The following is a 20,067-nucleotide window of genomic DNA, read 5'->3' on the forward strand; positions in this document are numbered from 1 at the left end:
CAACAGTGACCTAGAAGTGATCTAGAAGAACAAATTCAAAAGAATTTGCAATCTGGAAGCTTCCTGCTAGAACGACAAAAAAAAAACACTGCCCGCAAAGAATTTTTAATAAAATATTTTTACCAAACAGTTTTAACAAAATTTCACTTGTCCATCTCAGTAAAGACCAACTGTTTATAATAAATGATTATGGCCTAACGTTACACTGGCACAATGTTTTTCATCCATAGCGAGAGGAAACTACTCAGCTGTATCCAGAGAATAAATGTGTACCTCAACCTGAAAGGCAGTGTAGGCCTAAAGGGGAAATCTTCGGTTCGTTGAGTATAAATAAACATCTCATCACGCATGATCAAACAGATGACACGGTCAGTTCACAGAAGAAGAACAAATGGGCATTCATGCTGAAGTATTCACATGTCACACACTGCTGACCTTCACCTGAAAAGGAGAAAACTTTTTGCTTTCACCATACCTTTCCATATTACTTTCTATTACTTTCATATTACAGCATTAGCTAGACATTTACAGATTGGAAAGGGCGTTGAATTCCAATGAAAACTTTTATAGCCTACAACTACATACATGCAGTTAGATATGGTTTGGCTTGCTGAACACAAATCTAGTTTTAATTTTCTTTCAACTGCTTTTTTCTTTTCCGGAAACTCGAAAGTGCGATTTTTCTCATTTTGAAGGTCACGTTACCGAAAACCATTCCTGCTGTGAATTTGAAAATTGGTCAGCAGGTAGATCAACTACTGTTCAGTTTAGTCCATTTTTGCTATGTTGAATTTCTGAAGTAAAATGTGTTTAAAGTCTTGCTGTATTGAGTAATACGTCATATCAACTTTGGCAGACCCGAGCTGTAACTAGGTTGTCTACACTTCAATACACCACAATGTGGTGTTTCGCAGGAGCCTTAAAACAAAAATCCAATCCTTGGCTACTTTACTTGTTCATGTATAAAACACCTAGGTGTATATAGACCCTACTATTTTATCAGTCTATCGGTCAATTGAAAATTTGTTTACACTATCTTGACAACTTTTAACTTTGCCCTTCCGTATTTCTGTAAGGAACTTAATAATATTTAATTAGAGTTCTCCAATTTTTTCTCGCTTGCAACAAAAACAACTACAGTACAATTTATGAAACACTTATATTAAAGATTTACATGTAGTCTAGCTTTCGGTCGAAAATGGTGTTCCACATGAAATAAGTTCAAAACATATAACATCTAAGGATCAGCATGACAAATGTACCTAGTGCAACGACAGCAAGCCAAACTCGGCATTGTCCGGAAAAAGATAAGCTCGTGGAACGTATGGAAAAAACCATTACCAGATCATTACGCCATTCAAACGGCGATTTACTTCTTTGGGAGTCATAACTTTAACTGTTTAAATATTGTTCGAAAATGGCAGTTTGCAAAGTTCCGATGCTGTCCGAGCGGATGCATCGGTTACATCCGTGTTAATTTCGACGTTACGGTCTTCGCTATTCAATCATAATGGGGTGATATGAATTCAGAATTACTAAGATCATGGGAAACGCGTAGAGCTTTGGCAACTGAGAACAGCGCAAGCGACCCACCTTCTCGGTTAGTGAAGGCAACAATTTAGACGTGTTGATGTGGAATCTAAGCTGGGAACATGGTCAACCAATCTCAGAGCTAGCTATAGAATCACCTAAATTCCCTATAAATCTACAACAACGACTATTACATGGTCGTGTGCAGGCCACTTGGAAGTCGTAAACTGCGTTCAGTTGTATTTTTGTTTTGTCCTCATATTACCAGAAAAGAGAACAATATTTATTAATCATATAGATATAACCAGTGTACCGGTCTAGTAATTTCTTGTGTAGTTGAGAAGACCAGGATGTAATTACACTGGTGGTTTCGCTTGAAGTGTATGTCAGTCACTGAATACATTACAAAGTCTTCTTGTTTTATTGTCGCACGTGAGTGAACATTAAGAAAACTCTAAGCATTAACCTACATTAAATTTCCTAGCTTGTATCAGTACAGACTTGTTGGCCAATTGTTTGTCGTGCTCTACAGATGACACCACACATCTTCTCTGGTGAAAATGATGGAGATAAAGCGCTACACAAGAACACGTTCGTCAACACTGAGGATAATTCAGCTAATAGTAGTTTTCTTCCTCTGTTTGCTTCCATCCAAGAAGGCTTTAGAGCAGAACAACGGAAGACCCCAGTCTTCCAGTAGTACAACGTTGACAGGGCTTCAGTCAACTCAGCCCATTGCGTCCGAGGATAACAACACGCAGTTTCTTCCGGTCGTCATTTCGGAGTCAGTTCATGATTTATTTGGTATCCAAATATACTCCAATGGAAGTCTGACTAACAAACTCATCAGTTCATCGGTCACTGATCGGGTTTGTGGGTTACGAATCACTTGCTATGAAGACAAAGCTGTTGAAAACAAACCGTTGTGCTCGTTTGAGTGTTCACCCTGCCATTGTGACGATATGTGTCACTTTTACGGAGACTGCTGTCCTGGAAAACTCTTTGAGTATTCCCCCAACGTGCCCACGGAAAAGCCAAAGTTTGTCACGTGTTTTGGGAAGGACGGTGATGCCGTACGGTGGGGTGACCATCAACACATCTTTATGGTTTCCAAATGTCCAGAAAGTCCAAATCTGAACGAGTTTATAGTGACAAAATGTGAGTACCCAGACATCACACGGTTCGCCGAGGCCACGCCAGTTTCCGACATGGCCACCCAAATAACGTACGTTAACGAGTTCTGTGCGAGATGTCACGGCATCAAACACTTTCAGATCTGGTCACAGAACGTGAGCTGTCGTATCGAGGCTGATTTAGGGATGGTACGAACCAGGGAGGAACTTTGGCGCCTGGTAATGACCGACAAGACGTGTGCCGCTGAGCTGCAGTCAGTGCCCCCTGTCGGTCTAGAGCTACGGGTGTGTTACCCTTTTTGGATCGACAAGTGCAATGTAACTGGCAGATGGATAAAAAACCTAAATCCGATGGCGGAATTATTCTGTGGCATGTATCAGCATACAGTAGACCATTATGGCACATCCAGTACAGGTGTGTCATACAGAAATGTGTTCTGCGCCATTTGTAACGGCGCCACGCTGGAAGTGCCTGACATCTGCGCCCGAGTATCTCCTGAATTTCCTCCTTCAGTATCAGTTCTTCTCTTCTTCAATCCGCCAGAAAATGACGTTTCCCCGGTGACAGAAAATCGGTTGCAGTGTCGAGCTGGTTATATATACGACCCATTTTCCGTAAGTGTCAGCGAATCTAAGTCTAATATCTTTGTAGATCTCAGATTTGCACACGTCCACCACATGATTAAAACTTTAACGAATGTTGTGATTTTAATTTATTTTGAAACTTACGTGATGATCAATATCTAAGAAATGATGCAGCTGGTAACCAGTAGGCATATACACATGATCTCTTTATACTGGTGCTAACTTGAAGCCTTTAGCCTTCAGCTAGCATAACGACAATCTAATTCATTATTCACCTTTTCTTATTATAAATCAAAAGAAAGACATGATAGATTATCTCATTCAGGCTCTAATATGACTGCTCATTTAAAAATAGTCTTGGCTATAGAGTTCCTAAACCTGGGTCAGCCGGAAGCAGATACAGATCTAGATGGCATTGTGACATTTTCATAGGTCTTCTACATCGGCTTGTTTGCTTTCTACTTACTACTTGTGCTGTTCTGTACTTTTAAGTACAGTCTGATGTGTTTTGTTGACAGGTGGCTTGTCAAGAACTGAAGTGTCCCGCCAGGCGTGTGCTCGACCAAGGAGACTGTCGAGTGCCCTTTTTGTCAACCGCAGGCCTAGGTTTCGCCTATCATCAACAAATTCGTCTGGAAAATTCCACTTTGGTTAACGCCTCCAAATTCATCACAGAATACACAGCAAACTTTAAGCGATTTTTTAACGAATATGGACCTTTTCTGTACATAGGCTTCGCTTTAGAGTTCTTTGAAAGTAAGACGAACAATTCATACGTGGAACTTGTGTGGGTTACAGCAAAGTTTATATCCAAGTCCAGTACACAAGTCACCGATGTGGAACACCGGGTTGTCAAATTTCTAACATTCTCGTGGAGTTATTACGACCTTGCCACCAATACTAACACAACCGTCTTCTCTTCACGAATCAAATGCCCTGCTGATTCATATTCGGAGATAGGCTATGAAAGCGTAAACCGCCAGTTACATGAAGAACACTTTGACATCGAAACACTGGACACGTCAATGTCCTTTGCCACCATAGAGCTGAACTGCTCATTCTTAGAGTACGATCTGTCGTCAGCTAATTTTAGTTACGACCCGAAAACGAGCACAGTATTATTAGACGGCAATCAGATACACCTGGACAGATCACGCGTGTTGCTGTGTAATGGTACTTTGAGGATTTGCTCCGATGTCCTTGTGGACATCCTTGGTGCTTTAGAAGAGTTCTTGTTTCGGAGTCAGGATGCTGATCTCTTTGACAAAACCTTGTCAGTCATCTCTCTCATCAGCATTATTCTTTCCCTTGTATCCCTTTTCGGCACGTTCGTTGTGTTCTGTCTGGCACCAAAACTGAGAACGGCTCCAGGGAGGAATATTATGGCGTTGGTGTTTCATCTCTTTTGTGCTCAACTGGTATTCTTGTCATTATCTAATAGAGTGGAGATCAGAATTCTATGTCAGGTATTCGCGGTTCTCATTCATTATTTCTGGATCACAACCTTTACATGGATGATGGCTTTAGCTTACCAGATGCATAAAGTCTTCGCCAGCTTCCCGTCAATGGCGTCCAACAGTAGTAAGAACCAGAAACTCGTTTGGAAATACTTGTTGGTATGTGATCTCACGGCCTTGATTCCAGTCATCGTGTGCATTGCATATTACCTCATTACCACGGACGGAGAACATGTGGGATACGGCAGAACGATTTGCTTTTTGAACGATGCCTGGGCCATCGGTGCTTTTTTCGCAGCACCGCTCTGTATTATGCTGCTGTTTAACGCCGTTTGCTTCGCGCGTACATTTCTAACAGTAGGCTGTCGACAGCAAATAGAAACTGACTCAGACATCCCCAACATCAACTATGTGTTAATCTACGTCAAGTTATCGGCGCTTTTGGGGTTTTCGTGGGCATTTGGAATTCTGGCAGCCATCTTGAATTCCTTGGTATTGTGGTATGTATTTGTTATACTTACTGGTTGCCACGGTGTCTTTATCTTTCTCGCTTACTGTGTTAACAAAAGGACATGGGCGTCCGTTAAGGTCACTCTGTCGGAGAGAAGCTCTACACGTTCCACAGATGGATCTGGGAAATGACCTTGACACACCATTCCTGGTAGCCAGGCAGGCACAGAAATCATTACGGAGGTTTAGTGTATTGGTATAAAACATTCTGGTGACTAGATCAGTCGTCATGACTGTCTATTATATAAGTCTTCCTGACTACGATATCAGCCTTGGCTGACTACGATATCAGCCGCTGTAGCGGCCTTAGCATTTAATTCCTAGGAAATGATAGTCTAGGAAAGCGTGACAATCTAAATCAGTTGTAGTCATCCTCAAGCTTCAAGGATATCGATGCCTTAGTGAGGTTCGGAGCTGGACAGTGTAGGACATCGTGACAATCTAGATGAGTCGACGTCATCCTTTAACTCATGGGGGCCTCTGTGGCTCAGTCGGTTAGCGCCCTAGCGCAGCGTAATGACCCAGGAGCCTCTCACCAATGCGGTTGAGTTCAAGTCCAGCTCATGCTGGCTTCCTCTCCGGCCGTAAGTGGGAAGGTCTGCCAGAAACCTGCGGATGGTCGTGGGTTTCCCCCGGGCTGTGCCCGGCTTCCACCCACCATAATGCTGACCGCCGTCGTATAAGGGAAATATTCTTGAGTACGGCGTAAAACACCAATCAAAAAAAAAAAAAAAAACATAGAGACAGGTGGTAATATTGAACTGAACTCTTTCTTTGGAAATTGAACATGACATAGAATGTATATACACAAACCATCAACAACTTACTTATCTGATACTGATAATAAGATACTTATACTTATTAAGACTGTTAGATGTATGGCATACCCGACAGAAACCATCACACCTTTCTACCAGATTCTGTAAATCTACAAACCACCCCTAAAACTACTACATATAGGCAGAGAGGGTGACTAAATCCAAACTACCCCTTACAGACAATAAGATATATTTTGGAAATGCCTATTCTACACGTGTATATGTACATGATACAGTACATTTATAATGGAATGGTGGTGTGGCAGAGATCACCACAGCACACTTGGCATTATACACGTGTATATGTACATGATACAGCACATTTATAATGGAGTGGTGGTGTGGCAGAGATCACCACAGCACACTTGGCATTATACGCAGGACAACAATATAACAGCACAGATTATGTCTAAAATATTCCTTTTCTAATTCAGAGCTTCTGGGACAAATGGAATGATATGCAATGCAATGACCAGAAAAACCCTACAGCGGACACATGTGTATGCAGCAATATTCTTGAGTACGGCGTAAAACACAAATCAAAAAAAAAAAAAAATCCTTTAACTCACACCGCATCGATGCGTTAGGGAGGTTCAGAGTTGAAGACGGTGTAGGACATCTTGACGATCTAGATCAGTCGTAGTCATCCTCAAACTCATGCGATATCGGTGAGTTAGGAGGTTCAGAGACGAAGACAGGGTAAGACATCCCGACAATCTAGATCATTCGTAGGATATCATTCAGAAAAGAGGTCCAGAGCTGAAGTCTAGAACACCCCGAAAATTCTTAATCAGTCAAGATCGACTCGGATATCAGCCGCCGTAACAAACATATCAGTATACCGGTTTCTTCCCACCATAATGTTGGTCGTCGTCGTATGAGTGGAATATTCTTGAATACGGCGTAAAACTCCAATCAAATGAATAAATGCATGTATATCAGTCAGCCATAGGTGTATAACACTAGAAATCTTAGGACAGCGCAATTTCTAAGATTGTGCTTTGTGACTGAATAGGATATCAGCTCGTTACAATGTCTGGATCACTAGAGAATTTTTATTGGGTAAAAATATACTGTGGACTGATTTTGACCAACTTTTGTTTCTCTGTGTTAACCCTTCTTGCATATACCCTAGTGAAAGCATTTGACTAATGCCACAACGCTAGTTTCTCCGTAAATACAAAATCCATCAGAACTTACCTTCTTGTCTTAAATGCGCTCACTACTTTCGACTTACTAACTTATGCGTTGTGTCTATATTGTTTGGCGTAATACTTCATCGATCACATTCGAACTCCTGAGGATAAATCTGGAAACATATATGTTAGCGTGATTTCACGCGAAGATGTTATTACCAAATAATACTATCCGGTGGGTCAACAGCTACTTAATGCAGCAAACAAGGTGTGAAAGGTGTCCACACGGAAGGGAAAGGCTTCCCCAATACCGAACAAAGACACATCCGCACCAGCTGTAACCGAACTCAAATTTGTTTATCCCAGTTTTGACCAAACCTATCATGATGTGTGCTGTTCATGTCACTGATGGAAATTGTAGATTTTAGTCAAGGATTTTAGAGCACAGCTGAATGATCTCAGGTTCACGAAAATATCTACGAGGTGTGTAGTTCGCCACACAAAGCTCAGATTACCACCTGGGAAAGGGGAGATAAATATGGAAGGCTCCCAAAACGAGAGGTAAATATATGCTACCTCTGAAAGCTGGTTATCAGTTTATATGCAAGCATCCTCTGAACTGTCCATTTGTTGGTTTGTGTGCGTTGATGTTTGACATGAAAGAGTAAGTATCATGCAGATTTTATTCACACGGCTATTGCCGAACGGTGTATTGCCATAAAGAGGTCTCTAGTTTAACATCATTGAACTAATGGATGTACCTGGCTTGGCTTTATATCACTGTCATTATCACATTCCTAAACTACACCTCAGACTAGTCAGACTAGATTTATCAAATTTAGTTCTTTCATGCCAAACGTAATTACAAGCTGACATTTCCCGAAATTTTCCGAACTCTGTTCAGTAAATTCGGGCCTATATGTCGTAGAACAGATAATCTGTCTGCGCAACTGAAACACCCTTTGATATTGAACTGGGTCCATCATGTATATGGTAGTTCATTTTGTTAAAACATATTCAAAAAAAATTAATACCGCCCCGGATAGCACAGTTGGTAGAGCGTCCGCTTCGGGACCGGTAGATCCAGGATCAATCCTTGATCGAGTCACACCTAAGACTTTAAAAGAGGAAGTTGTAACTTCCTCGCTTGGCGTTCAGCATGAAGGGGATAGTGCAACGACTGGTTGACCCGTATCAGTATAATGGCTCGGGCGAGGCGTCTTACTTGCCTTCGGTAAGTCGTCTCAGTGAAGCAGCACTAAATAAAAGAGCGGTGGAAATCCGTCCTGCAACAAGGAGGCACATTATACGTACATGCACCCTAATGATTCCTTCGTCGTCATATGACTGAAAAATTGTTGAGTACGACGTTAAACCCCAAGCACTCACTCACTCAAAAAAATTAAGGATGATTTCTAAATCAGTCTTCAACAAAAGGTAAATCTGGCAAAGATCTGTATATGAATGTTCACTAAATTATAAAGAATCTGAGCAGCCTTAAATTAAAAACAGAAGGATTTATTCGCCCTCAGAAAATAATGATCACATGGCTTATAAGTGCTTAAATGTTTACTAAGTCTATAACAAATGATAAACCAGGACAGACTTGTGGTGCTCTATCATTATACAGATACACGTACGAGATGACTAAAACACGGTTGTCAAAACATACAGTCAGCCTCGATCACATTAGAAGCGAGCGTGGCTAATTAACTCATTTAAGACTGACGCGAAACTTGCTTATCACAGGTACGTCTGTTAATATGTATGAACAAATCACGTGATACCAAAGCACGGTATATATCTTCACTTGTAGGCAATACGTTGAAATAATTACAGCTCCCTAACCGCCAACATTCCTCAAGTAAAAAGTCCCCCGTGTCGTAAAAAGAACCGTGATTAACTATGCGCAATGCGACAAATTCCCATGGCGACGGGCCGGGGCGCGACCCGCTAGCGACCAATGCGAAGGCACATCGATCGACGGACCGGTAGGACTAGAGCACGTGAGGGCGGCCTGCCAAAATTAAGCTTACTTCTCGAGTGAATCATATTGTATATAAAGACCAGAGGTTTGAATAAGCGGACTTAATAAACGACTAAGGTGTACAAGCAGAAGTTCATAGTATAGGCTCCCAGCACTGATACGTCACACTGTACAAGTTCAGCTTGGCTGTACACACATTGTGGGCTGTATTGAACCTTCATGGATTTCACACTCTTCACTGACGCCCACGATCCGCTAATGTCTTACAGCTAGTCACCAGTTGTCCGGACCTGTTGGCAATAGGCTACACTGGGGTAGAACAGCTGCACTCTCTTTCAGCCGTGTGGTCATAAATATAAGAATAAAGTTAACCTGTTTCTGTTATGAACAATCCTACCATAGTTCAAATTTATTCTATGCGTTGCTATGATGACCTAAATGATAATACTGTAGTTAAGTAAATGTGCTATATAATTATTACTCTGCACTAAACGTCAGCAAGGTAAGCTTCTGGTATTTAAACTTTTTTCTGGTATTTTCTTAATTATCCATTTATTTTATCTTTTAATAGAGTTAACGGCTGTTAAATGAGTGATCGTAGTTATTGACGACATTAAAGTTAAGAGCTACAGTTCGCGTTTGGAGATGCAGTAGTGCGTGAGACGTACGAGCCTCGGGACGTGTAAGGTGTACATAGGACTGCCATCCACTGAAACACAACTGCGGGTTCAATACCAGGCTTGGTTAGGAAATGTTTATACTCTCCCGCTCTAGCGGTTTTGCGGAACATACGTGACAATATAAGCGGTCGATGGCTCCTTTGGAGGAGTTTCTGAAGTCTTCGTTGAAAATCAATTTGTCTGCCACCAAACTGGCGTCAAAATTTGTTTGTTACACATCTGAAAGTACCTTAGTATAACTTGCTGCGAAATCCTGTGCTTTATCGCGGACGACCGCTTTCTCTCCAACTGATCGCAAAAGTCGTGAGCATGCATGACGGTAACACAGTGATAAAATAAATAAATAAACAACTGAACATTTTAAGTATGACTTATATTGTATAAGGACAATGACATTTTTAAAACTCTTTTTCAGTAAACCTGTTTGCTTCATATAGACGTACAACTTTAAATCAAACCAGTGTTATTCTTTAGATTAATTCTGATTTTCACTATGGTCTGGTCTATCCAGAATGAGACCAGTATTAAGATGTTTGTTTTATATTTTTCTGGTTTATACTGATTTATTAAAAATGTCATTATGATGTACTGGTATCAAGATTCATCTCTGGCTTTACATGTACTTTGGCCTCTTCGTCTATTGAATCTGCGCTGGCAGGAGGAGACCGGTAGTAAATTACGTCGGACATTATATGTCTATTGATGAAACTCGTTATAAGATTGACTGATAAGTTCAGTTCTAGATAACACATATGTTTCTCAGCTAAGCAAAGCACTTTTGCGAAAACGGGCCCAGTCTAACTTTTAAGCCAGAAGATACACCGTGAATTATGACTTAACTCGTACCCTGAGAAAGTATATAAAGTACGAAATTAGATCAGAATCATGCAAAGAGAGGCAGTCAACAGATTTGAATGACGTTGAAAAGACGCAAGGTATGTTCTAGGCGAATGAATGAAATTAGAACTCAAATCGTGTGTCATGCTAGTATGCAAGTTGCCGATAAAATAAAATATGTATCTCATTTGATTGCAATTGATTATAACCTATATCCAGTGCGACTATCTGATTCAGCACGATGAATAACCGGCGCCTAACACACACCGTGACAACCATGTAGGTTAAGTAACAACACGTGTCCAGTTGTTACCCTCCACCCAAATATGGCTCAATACCAACACATAACGTCCTTGTTGCTCAGTCCCATGCACGTCTGACACATTTTACCACAAAGAAAAGTGTCATATTTATACATACATGTGTTCGTACAGAGACAAACTGAAATGACACTTACAAAAAGCGCCAGTTGAGTGACCAGACGGCTTTGTGAAGACAAGGTTGCTTTTACAAATACTCCTGTTGTATCAGACACGAATTCGACCTATAAAATATTGTGCCCTTAATACGAGGTGTAAATGGAGTCACCATGTCGTCATTTGTATACCGTAAAAAGTAATACAACCCAATTATAATCCTCCTGCTATTAATTAGGGCAGGGGATGTTTCTGGTAGACTTCCACGAGTAGAAGTCACATTTCAAGAATTACCATGGCGGCGAGACAGAGATGAGTGCACGTGTCTTCCCTCACAAACTTGTCCTGAAAACACCTGAATCGTCTTCTTTGCGATAATACATTTTAACACTTTTCTTCAAAAGTTTTAAGTCCACATTTAGTACTTAGACAGGTGTATGTAACCACAGTGAAGGTTTCTGAACGCTTGACGGTTTAGCTTCAGTGTGTATCCCCTCGGTTTTTTTATATGTATAAATCAGCCTTTGATAATGCACTAACGGCCCATTCCTATTAACGATCAATCCACCAGTAAATATACTTTAAAAATTCCAATGCTCACTATTCATGTTGCAACATGTAACAGAGTGCGCCTTACCAGTTGGATCATACGGTGATTATACAAACCCGATACACCTGAATGCAAATTTCCCCCAGCTGAAGTATAGATCATCTCGACGACTACATAATAGGAGGTACATGTTCGTGTCACATTATTGGCTTAAGCCTTCAGTACTTTGGACCCAGCGACTGACAACTTATGATTCGCAACATCACGTGACGACCTCGTTTGTGATCGGATCTCCTATTTAGAAGCTGCTAAGTGGCTTACGCCACATGTCCAAATGGGATTTTCGCCAATGTTCGGACAAAGGGAGATTACTCCGTGTGAGCGAAGTAATGTCATGAACCAAGTAAACAGTACAGGTATTTGAATACAGCGATTCGATTAAGTTCATCAAAACCATTAGAAGAAGGGTGGTTATGGTATATGACTTATAGTAAATCATGTCTATTGGTTCATTTGATTTAGTACATTCTGAAAACGCTTAAGGTAAATGTAACTCCATTCCCAAATGTAACTCCATTCACAAAATATACTTATTTCTCCTGCATTTTCTAAGATTACTTTTTTCACCCAACGTGCGCATGATTCTTTCCAACGGGTTTCAGAAGTGCACCATGAAAAGTTCACAATGAGCAGATGTTTAGCAGAACTATGGACACAACTACATGTAGAAAATATTCAACCCATGTGCCATATGTCCTATAATTGTTATAGGAACTATGACACAACAGATGCCTTTAGTTTCAATATTGTGTAATAGTGTGTGCATAACTCGCCTAGTTGCATATTTTACAGAATGTACTAACATCGTTGATTCAATTGCTACATCATAAATCACTGATGTTGGCTTCCTCTCCGGCCATACATGGGAATGTCTGCCAACAACCTGCGGATGGTCGTGGCTTTCCCCAGGGCTCTGCCGAGTTTCCTCCCACCATAATGCTGGCCGCCGTTATATAAGACAAATATTCTTGAGTACGGTGTAAAACACCAATGAAATAAATAAGAATAAATAAACAAATCATTGCCGTTGAAATGTCTAAGCAAAAGTTTTACCATCAAGCAACGCCATGCATTCAAAGTTTCTTAAACGTCGCCAAACATACCAGCCATTAATAGCAATTTATAACCACGCCGTTCAATTCTTTCCGTTTTTTAAATTCTTAATAAAATTAAATTTCTCTAATTCTGCATAGGCCATGTTGCAACAGGGGGTGTGTACGTTCCTACTTTTTAAGTATATACACGAGCAGTTAGAATAAAACTTTAAGTGGTGGTTTTGGCCCGTAATGCCTGTGACCATTTGCCAACTGTAATCCTGTCGTCAGTGCTCTGGTTTTACTCTCTATGGTGTTGTCATTTTTATTCTATGTTATTCCCATTAACCCGGGCCTGGTGTTTGTATAAACATGGCGCAGTTTTAATGCCACCACTGTTTATAGCACTGAGTTTATTTAAGATGCAATAAAAGCGTAACTGAGATATTTTTTTTATATCTTTCCTTGCTTCTTACTTGGATCTTTCAATATTTAAAGATAAACAGAGTCGTGGATTACGTGCTGAAATTGACGCACTGAATTACATACGCATGCCTTTCCTCCACTGTTCCACTGACTAGTTTCAGCCAGCAATCTTGAGTTTCCATGGTCAAAAACTGCTGACATGGTTGTATTGCCTGGTGTGTGTAGATTTTCTGTAAACAGACGTACCTTGTGAGCAGGGTTTAATGGAAAGAAAATGTACATCATTGTTATCTACGAAATATTTCGTTGTAAATCATAACTGCGCGTCAAAGGAGTGGATCAACTTTTCTTTATAATGTCTGAGTTTTATCAAAACAAGTTGGTCATCCACATATCTGCAATAAAACTTAGTGATTTATTTGATTTGTGATTTATGCTGAACTCAAAAATATAAAACTTAATGGTATACCACCTTGTATAAGGCAGTTTGCTATTTGACCTGGTTTAGCTGTGAAAGTAGCAGGCTTGAATTGTTTTTAAAGCAGAGGGAAAAACATACTTAGACATGGCATAAAAGCCAGCAAAGAGTTATTCTTGTTGAGGTGCTTAGCTGCAAGTGCTTTTTATATACATGCAGGCTGTATATAATCCCTTGTGTTGTTTGTGTTTTCTTGACAATGAAACTAATGTCGAAATACTGAAATATCAGTATGACGACTTCCTCCTTTCTCGGAGTAGCCTTAGTATTCCTTTCAACATGGTTGGTAACTGTTGTTTACCTCTACTTCCAGGTAACTACCTTCAGCGAAAAATATTATTTATAATAAAATATTTACACCACAGAGTGTAAAACCAGAGCAGCAGCGAGAGTGTGATAGCTGGAAAATGATCACACGTAACCGATGAAATACGGTCTCTGGTCAATTTACCTCAATCAGGGCTTTTTTCTAATTGTTCATGTAAATGCTTAAACAGTAGTAAAACACATTCCCCCTTACACCACGGCTTAATCAGACTGAGGATAAAGAGAGGAATGTAACAATGTTAAGCCTACTTGCAAATACATCAGGCGTCAGGGTCCTAGAATTACTCCAAACACCGTGTTGTCATCAAATTTAAAATCCATTTACTTTAAAACAGCGTAAATGAACCAGGCCACGGGAATGCTTAGTCCATCAACAGAATCCTAGTTTATGATAGATATTTTTAAGAGATTTTAATGCTAATTTATTTGTCAGTGAAACTAGCCTGTGTGAATTTGATTTTGCATGAAATGAACCCTTCGCTGGCATCTACAGTAAAAGCGAGCAAGAGTCATAATGAACATATGACCGCCCTGAAACTAATAACGGTCATAGTATGCTTACAGTAACCATAATTTAAACGAAATAATATGACAATGGCCGTTACCGTAGTCGATCTTAAGCCTTTGCTCTTAACAGAAGACATGTGGTTAAGTTTGACTGTGACGATATCTTTCTCTGAAACAATATGCAGACACTAATTTACAGCACAATTTGGCCATAAGCCACCATAAACTATAAACACGCAAGATACGGTATTAGTAAGAAATAGTAAACTACAGAGAAGCTGATGTTATTATTATATGCATGCAGGTATGCAGGTATACATAGCGGCCTTCTTTACTATACACTTGGCGTCGTCACCGTGTATATTGAAATAAGAGCCCGCAGCAGTTTCACAAAAAGTATTGTTGACGAAAGTAGGCTAAAACTTGGCACGTAACCAAGACCTGACATTAGGTGAATAGAAGATGATCTACACCTCTAGAAACATTTTCTTTTATAATTTCTCAAGTAAAATCCAGGTGATCTCAAGATGTTCTCATTACGTCATCAAAAACCGTGAAGCATACACTTGTGGAGCGTGACTGTGTGTTTAATGTTAGACTATCGTCCATAAAACAGTAAGCAATGCGCCATAGGTTGGTATCTCTACTTCATAGTTATCGACAAATGTGCCTTACCTGGCCGCTCACTTCCACTTGCTCTGTTTTACAGTCTGGTCCTGACTTTGGTGTCCAGGAATTGCACATGTGTACGAAATCATGTGGTAAATACCGACAACCGTGCACCTGTGCTTGAACACAAGTGGTATACAACAACACTTAGCATGTCAAGGCCTAGCTATAATTTCGACAGAAGGCCGGTTTCAGCTTCATGAAAGAGTGCACCCATCCGTATGTGTTACAGTATCACATAGTAAGTTCTCATTTATACAGCATTTCATAACATCGCATGCTAATCTCTCTCTTTTTTTCACCAAAAAGCTATTAATGAAACTCCTTACGTAAGTCTTACTGTTACAACCGTAAATACGCATAGTGTCTGTCGAGGACTAAAGTACAAGGTAATGTGTTGTATACTTAATACCATATTAACCCTTGCCCAACAAAACCAATGTTGGTGCCTAGATTTTTATCAACCAATTGTATAAATAGTTTTCAAAAGAATGGAAAAATACTTCCAAAGTTTTTAAAAAGCTGATATATAAGGCTTAAACAGTTTCAAACCCAGATACAAAATATGCAGATTATATGCGTATCGATTTAGTTTAAATGTGGTTGCAAAGGTGGTTGCAAGTTTCACCTGTAAGACGGCAGAAAAAGTAACTCTCCTCGACATACGTAACTTTTGTCAGGTAAGCTGGATTACAATTACCGGTTGGATCGGCTATAAATCTTCCATTCCTTAACCCAAATGTCATCATGTAAGCAACAGTTTTTTGGTAAATAAAAACTAGACGTTTGACCTTGTAATTCCATCCGGTAAATGATCATTCCATGAACTTGGTCTCACAAACTGACCCACCTACACAGTGGTGCCGAGCTCAAGTCGATGTTCATGTTGAACCACTTCCGAAGTTCATATTGAATCATGTGAAGAACAATCCATTCGATACAAAACAGGTAATGAGGGATTAAGTGTTGTTTTGCAAATCGTCCTTGCCATCAATGACCATGTTGGCTGCTGGAAAAAGAAATGTCTGTTTCGACGTGTAGACGATAACTGACATTTGCTCAGTTACATTCACTTAACATTTTTTCCCAGGATATTATACTCTGACCGTTCCCGATGAGGCTCTATTTGTACGGGGGAGTTGCTTGGTCCCACGACCGAGATCCATATGGTAAATTGCTGAGTCCCACGGCCAAGAGATCCTTATGGGAAGTTACTTAGTCCATCGACTGAGATCCATATTTGAAAATACTTGGTTCAATAGACCACTGAGATCCATACTGAAAATTGCTTGGTCCAACGACTCAAATCCATACGGGAAATTACTTGGTCCGACGACTCAAATCCATACGGGAAATTGCTTGGTTCAACGACTCAAATCCATACGGGAAATTACTTGGTCCAACGACTCAAATCCATACGGGAAATTACTTGGTCCGAGGACTCAAATCCATATGGGAAATTACTTGGTCCGACGACTCAAATCCATGCCGGAAATTACTTTGTCCGACGACTCAAATCCATACGGGAAATTACTTGGTCCAATGACTCAAATCCATACCGGAAATTAATTGGTCCAACGACTCAAATCCATACGGGAAATTACTTGGTCCGACGACTCAAATCCATACCGGAAATTACTTGGTCCGACGACTCAAATCCATACGGGAAATTACTTGGTCCAATGACTCAAATCCATACCGGAAATTAATTGGTCCAACGACTCAAATCCATACGGGAAATTACTTGGTCCGACGACTCAAATCCATACCGGAAATTACTTGGTCCGACGACTCAAATCCATACGGGAAATTACTTGGTCCAACGACTCAAATCCATACGGGAAATTACTAGGTCCAACGACTGAGATTATTTACCTCTACTATGATCAGTACATCAAGACTATTTAAAATTGGATCTTGCAGTAATGTTAATCACTATTTTGATTACCGACAACTTATAAACTACCACTGGTACATTTTTTGCATACTAATTTCATTCATTCGAGAAGAATATTCCATACGTATATCTAACATCATTGAATGTGTATGTCGAAACAGACATTCGTATACCAACTAATCAATAAGGGGGTTTCAGGTCAATAATAGTAAGGCCAGTTCCCAAAACGACGTATAACACAAACCATCAAAAGCTAAGCGAGTATATAAAGTACGAAAACATTACGGAATCATGTAAAGAGAAGCAGTCAACAGTTTTCAATGATGCTGGAAAGACGCAAGGTATGTTCCTGGCGACTGGTGAAATCAATGTTTAAATCGTGTTTCATGTTAGAGTACCAGTTATCGATAAGAAAATATGTATCTCAGCTGCGCTTTGATTGCGTCTGTTCATATAACCAAAGTGGCAATCTAATTCAACACGATGAATATACATCCCCTAGCCCGGGTTAAGCGGAATTAGACACAATGACGAAGCAGAGCGCCAAAGATTCTGGACGCTCTGTCCATATTTAGAAAAGTGTCGACTGCTTTATATACTCTCTTCGTGCTTTGATGGTTTTGATGATTGACCTGGAACATCCAGTTTGGTTGATGGCTGGTATATGAATATATATATGACTGGTTGTAAATCTGGACCGAGCGTCCGCAATCTCTTGCACTCAGCTTCATGACTGTGTTTAATTCCGCTTAACCAGGGGCTAGAGGCTGTACATCCATCGTAAAGAATAAATTTACCACGTTGGATACATAAACAAGTGTAATCGAGCGTAAATGTGACACATATTTTTGATTAATGATAGAACGTACTCACAATGTAAGCGTCTAAATTACTCCTTGTAAGTTTCAGCATCATTAACAACGGTCCACTGTTTCTTTTACATTTACTTATTTATTTGATTGGTGTTTTACGCCGTACTCAAGAATATTTCACTTATACCACGGCGGCCAGCATCATGGTGGGAGGAAACCGGGCACAGCTCTGATCAAACACACAACCATCCTCAGGTTGCAGGCAGGCCTTCCCACACACGGCCGGAGAGTCATGTGCCTGACTTAAACTCACAGTGATCCCTCTTTCCATGACTTTGGCCTGATTATATACTTTCTTAATTCTTGATTGTTTACGTTGGAAATTGTCCTTATTATTTACCGACAACGTTCAATGTGGTTATTGTTAGGTATACCAAATCTGTCGGGTCACCTAAATTTATTTATTTCTCAATTGATATGGACCGCTTGCCAGAAAACTTGAGATTGTGAGATTCTACCTCCAAAAAGTTGGAATACAAGTGGGATAAGTGAGAAGTCGACTTGATACATAGGCCTACATGGTCTGTCGGTCAAGAATCTTACCATTTACTATTCGTATGCATATACTCTAGCACGGCGCGCGTACTGAAGAAAGCATCTGGATGATATACATGTATAGCAGATAAACTCAAATTGGTAGTTGACGTATGATCGATGATTGTGCTAGGAACAAGAGTGCATACAAAGTTATCTCCCTTGTGCCGCGTTGAAGGAATTTCCTTCTGTTAGCGCATTTCGTCGTATTGAGTCATCTTCAGTGTTAACAATAGCTGAACGCGCCATTACGTCACCAGTAACACAATGCTCGTGCTAGGCTTATCCCAAATGCTTCATAGGCTTTATTCATCTGCACAATAGTTATCTGGAGGAAATTACAACAAAGGCCGCATTCTGTTTTATTGTTTTCTATCTTAAGAACATCGACGAGCCAATTGGTCTGTAGCTGTTCTGAATTTAGACACACGTATCCATACTCTATTACAGAAGTCGGTGCTGGAAGCAAAATTTGAGCATGCTCCATATTCGAGCGTCAATTTCTTGCACATACATGTACTTTATAGGTGCTAACGTTTCACAGATGGTGGTCTGCCTAGCAACCCTCCTAACTCACCACCGTAACCAAGCTATAGCAAGAGCTGGATTCGAGCCTTTGACATCACTGGTTGGAGGATGATAGGTCTGAGATGCTGGCCTTGATTACGACGTTAAACCTCTGCCAAATAAACAAATAAATAAATAAGATGTCTATTTTAAAGCTAGATTTTCCACCGCTGTGGAGTGATACTATTACTATTTACAATTTTTCAGTGATATGACGACGATGAATTATTAAATGTGTATACAAAGTGCTAACATCTCTCAATTATCGCGCCGAAGACATCACACAAGACACCTCAACTAGTCACATTACACTGACACCGGGGTAACCAATCCTGCTTGCACTAACCTCCCAGTCCTGATCTCATAAATTTGACATGGCAATATAATCGCACAAAAGCTTGGAAAGATCTCGACAAACTTGTGGATCTATCACATCATACTGTGTACCGAATGTTGAATGCAACGGCATATATAAGCCCGGGACAGAAAAGTCTACAGTGTGGGTAAAATCCGCTTAAAATTACATGCACATGATATCGAAGTACTAGTTGATGGATTTTTATGGGCGATTGCCGATTACATTGTGAAGAAATGTTCACCTACAATACAAAATGATGGACAGTCACTGAATATATACTTATGGCCTAAATAATGAAGAGTATTTATGTGACTATGTCCACGTAAACATGAGCAAATAAAAGTTAAAGGAATGAAATAATAGATACAAACAACGCGGATGACTACTTTATCTTTGCACACGCCAATCAGCGTCAAGGTTTGAAGTTTGAATTTTTAAGTTAGTCATAGTGTTAGTCCACATTCTTCATATCCTCCTAGAATGATTGAAACCTATATCAGTGTAAATGTCATCTAAAATGTTGACCTTTGCACTCCTGCAGTAAGTCAGACAGGCTCTATGATTGGTGTTTTTAAATAAACAAACATTACCCTTATCAATTTAACGGTAAAGGTCAAATCGGGGGTCACTGTGTTAATTAAACAGCAGTTTCAGACCTCAGCGATCACAGGCAGATCGTTTTCAAACATGTAGTAATTT

At 40.1% G+C, this 20,067-nt stretch overlaps 1 protein-coding gene across 1 annotated transcript; it reads left to right on the forward strand.

Annotated features, from left to right (window-relative positions):
• Positions 1 to 2,090: 2,090 nt before the first annotated feature.
• LOC135466312 (uncharacterized) lies at positions 2,091 to 5,636 on the forward strand. The gene is made up of 2 exons (XM_064743734.1): positions 2,091 to 3,278; positions 3,767 to 5,636. The coding sequence occupies exons 1-2, from the start codon at positions 2,091 to 2,093 to the stop codon at positions 5,345 to 5,347; spliced, it is 2,769 nt and encodes a 922-aa protein (XP_064599804.1). The 3' UTR covers positions 5,348 to 5,636.
• The last annotated feature ends 14,431 nt before the right edge of the window (positions 5,637 to 20,067 follow it).

Source organism: Liolophura sinensis, chromosome 6 (assembly GCF_032854445.1).
Source record: "Liolophura sinensis isolate JHLJ2023 chromosome 6, CUHK_Ljap_v2, whole genome shotgun sequence".
In the NCBI taxonomy this organism is placed as follows: Eukaryota; Metazoa; Mollusca; class Polyplacophora; order Chitonida; family Chitonidae; genus Liolophura; species Liolophura sinensis.

Excerpts from the sequence above, each read along its gene's own strand:
- LOC135466312 (XM_064743734.1), top strand. The coding sequence starts at position 2,091 with ATGATGGAGATAAAGCGCTACACAAGAACACGTTCGTCAACACTGAGG. Across the intron at positions 3,279-3,766 it reads ATATATACGACCCATTTTCC|GTGGCTTGTCAAGAACTGAA; the intron begins GTAAGTGTCAGC and ends TTTTGTTGACAG.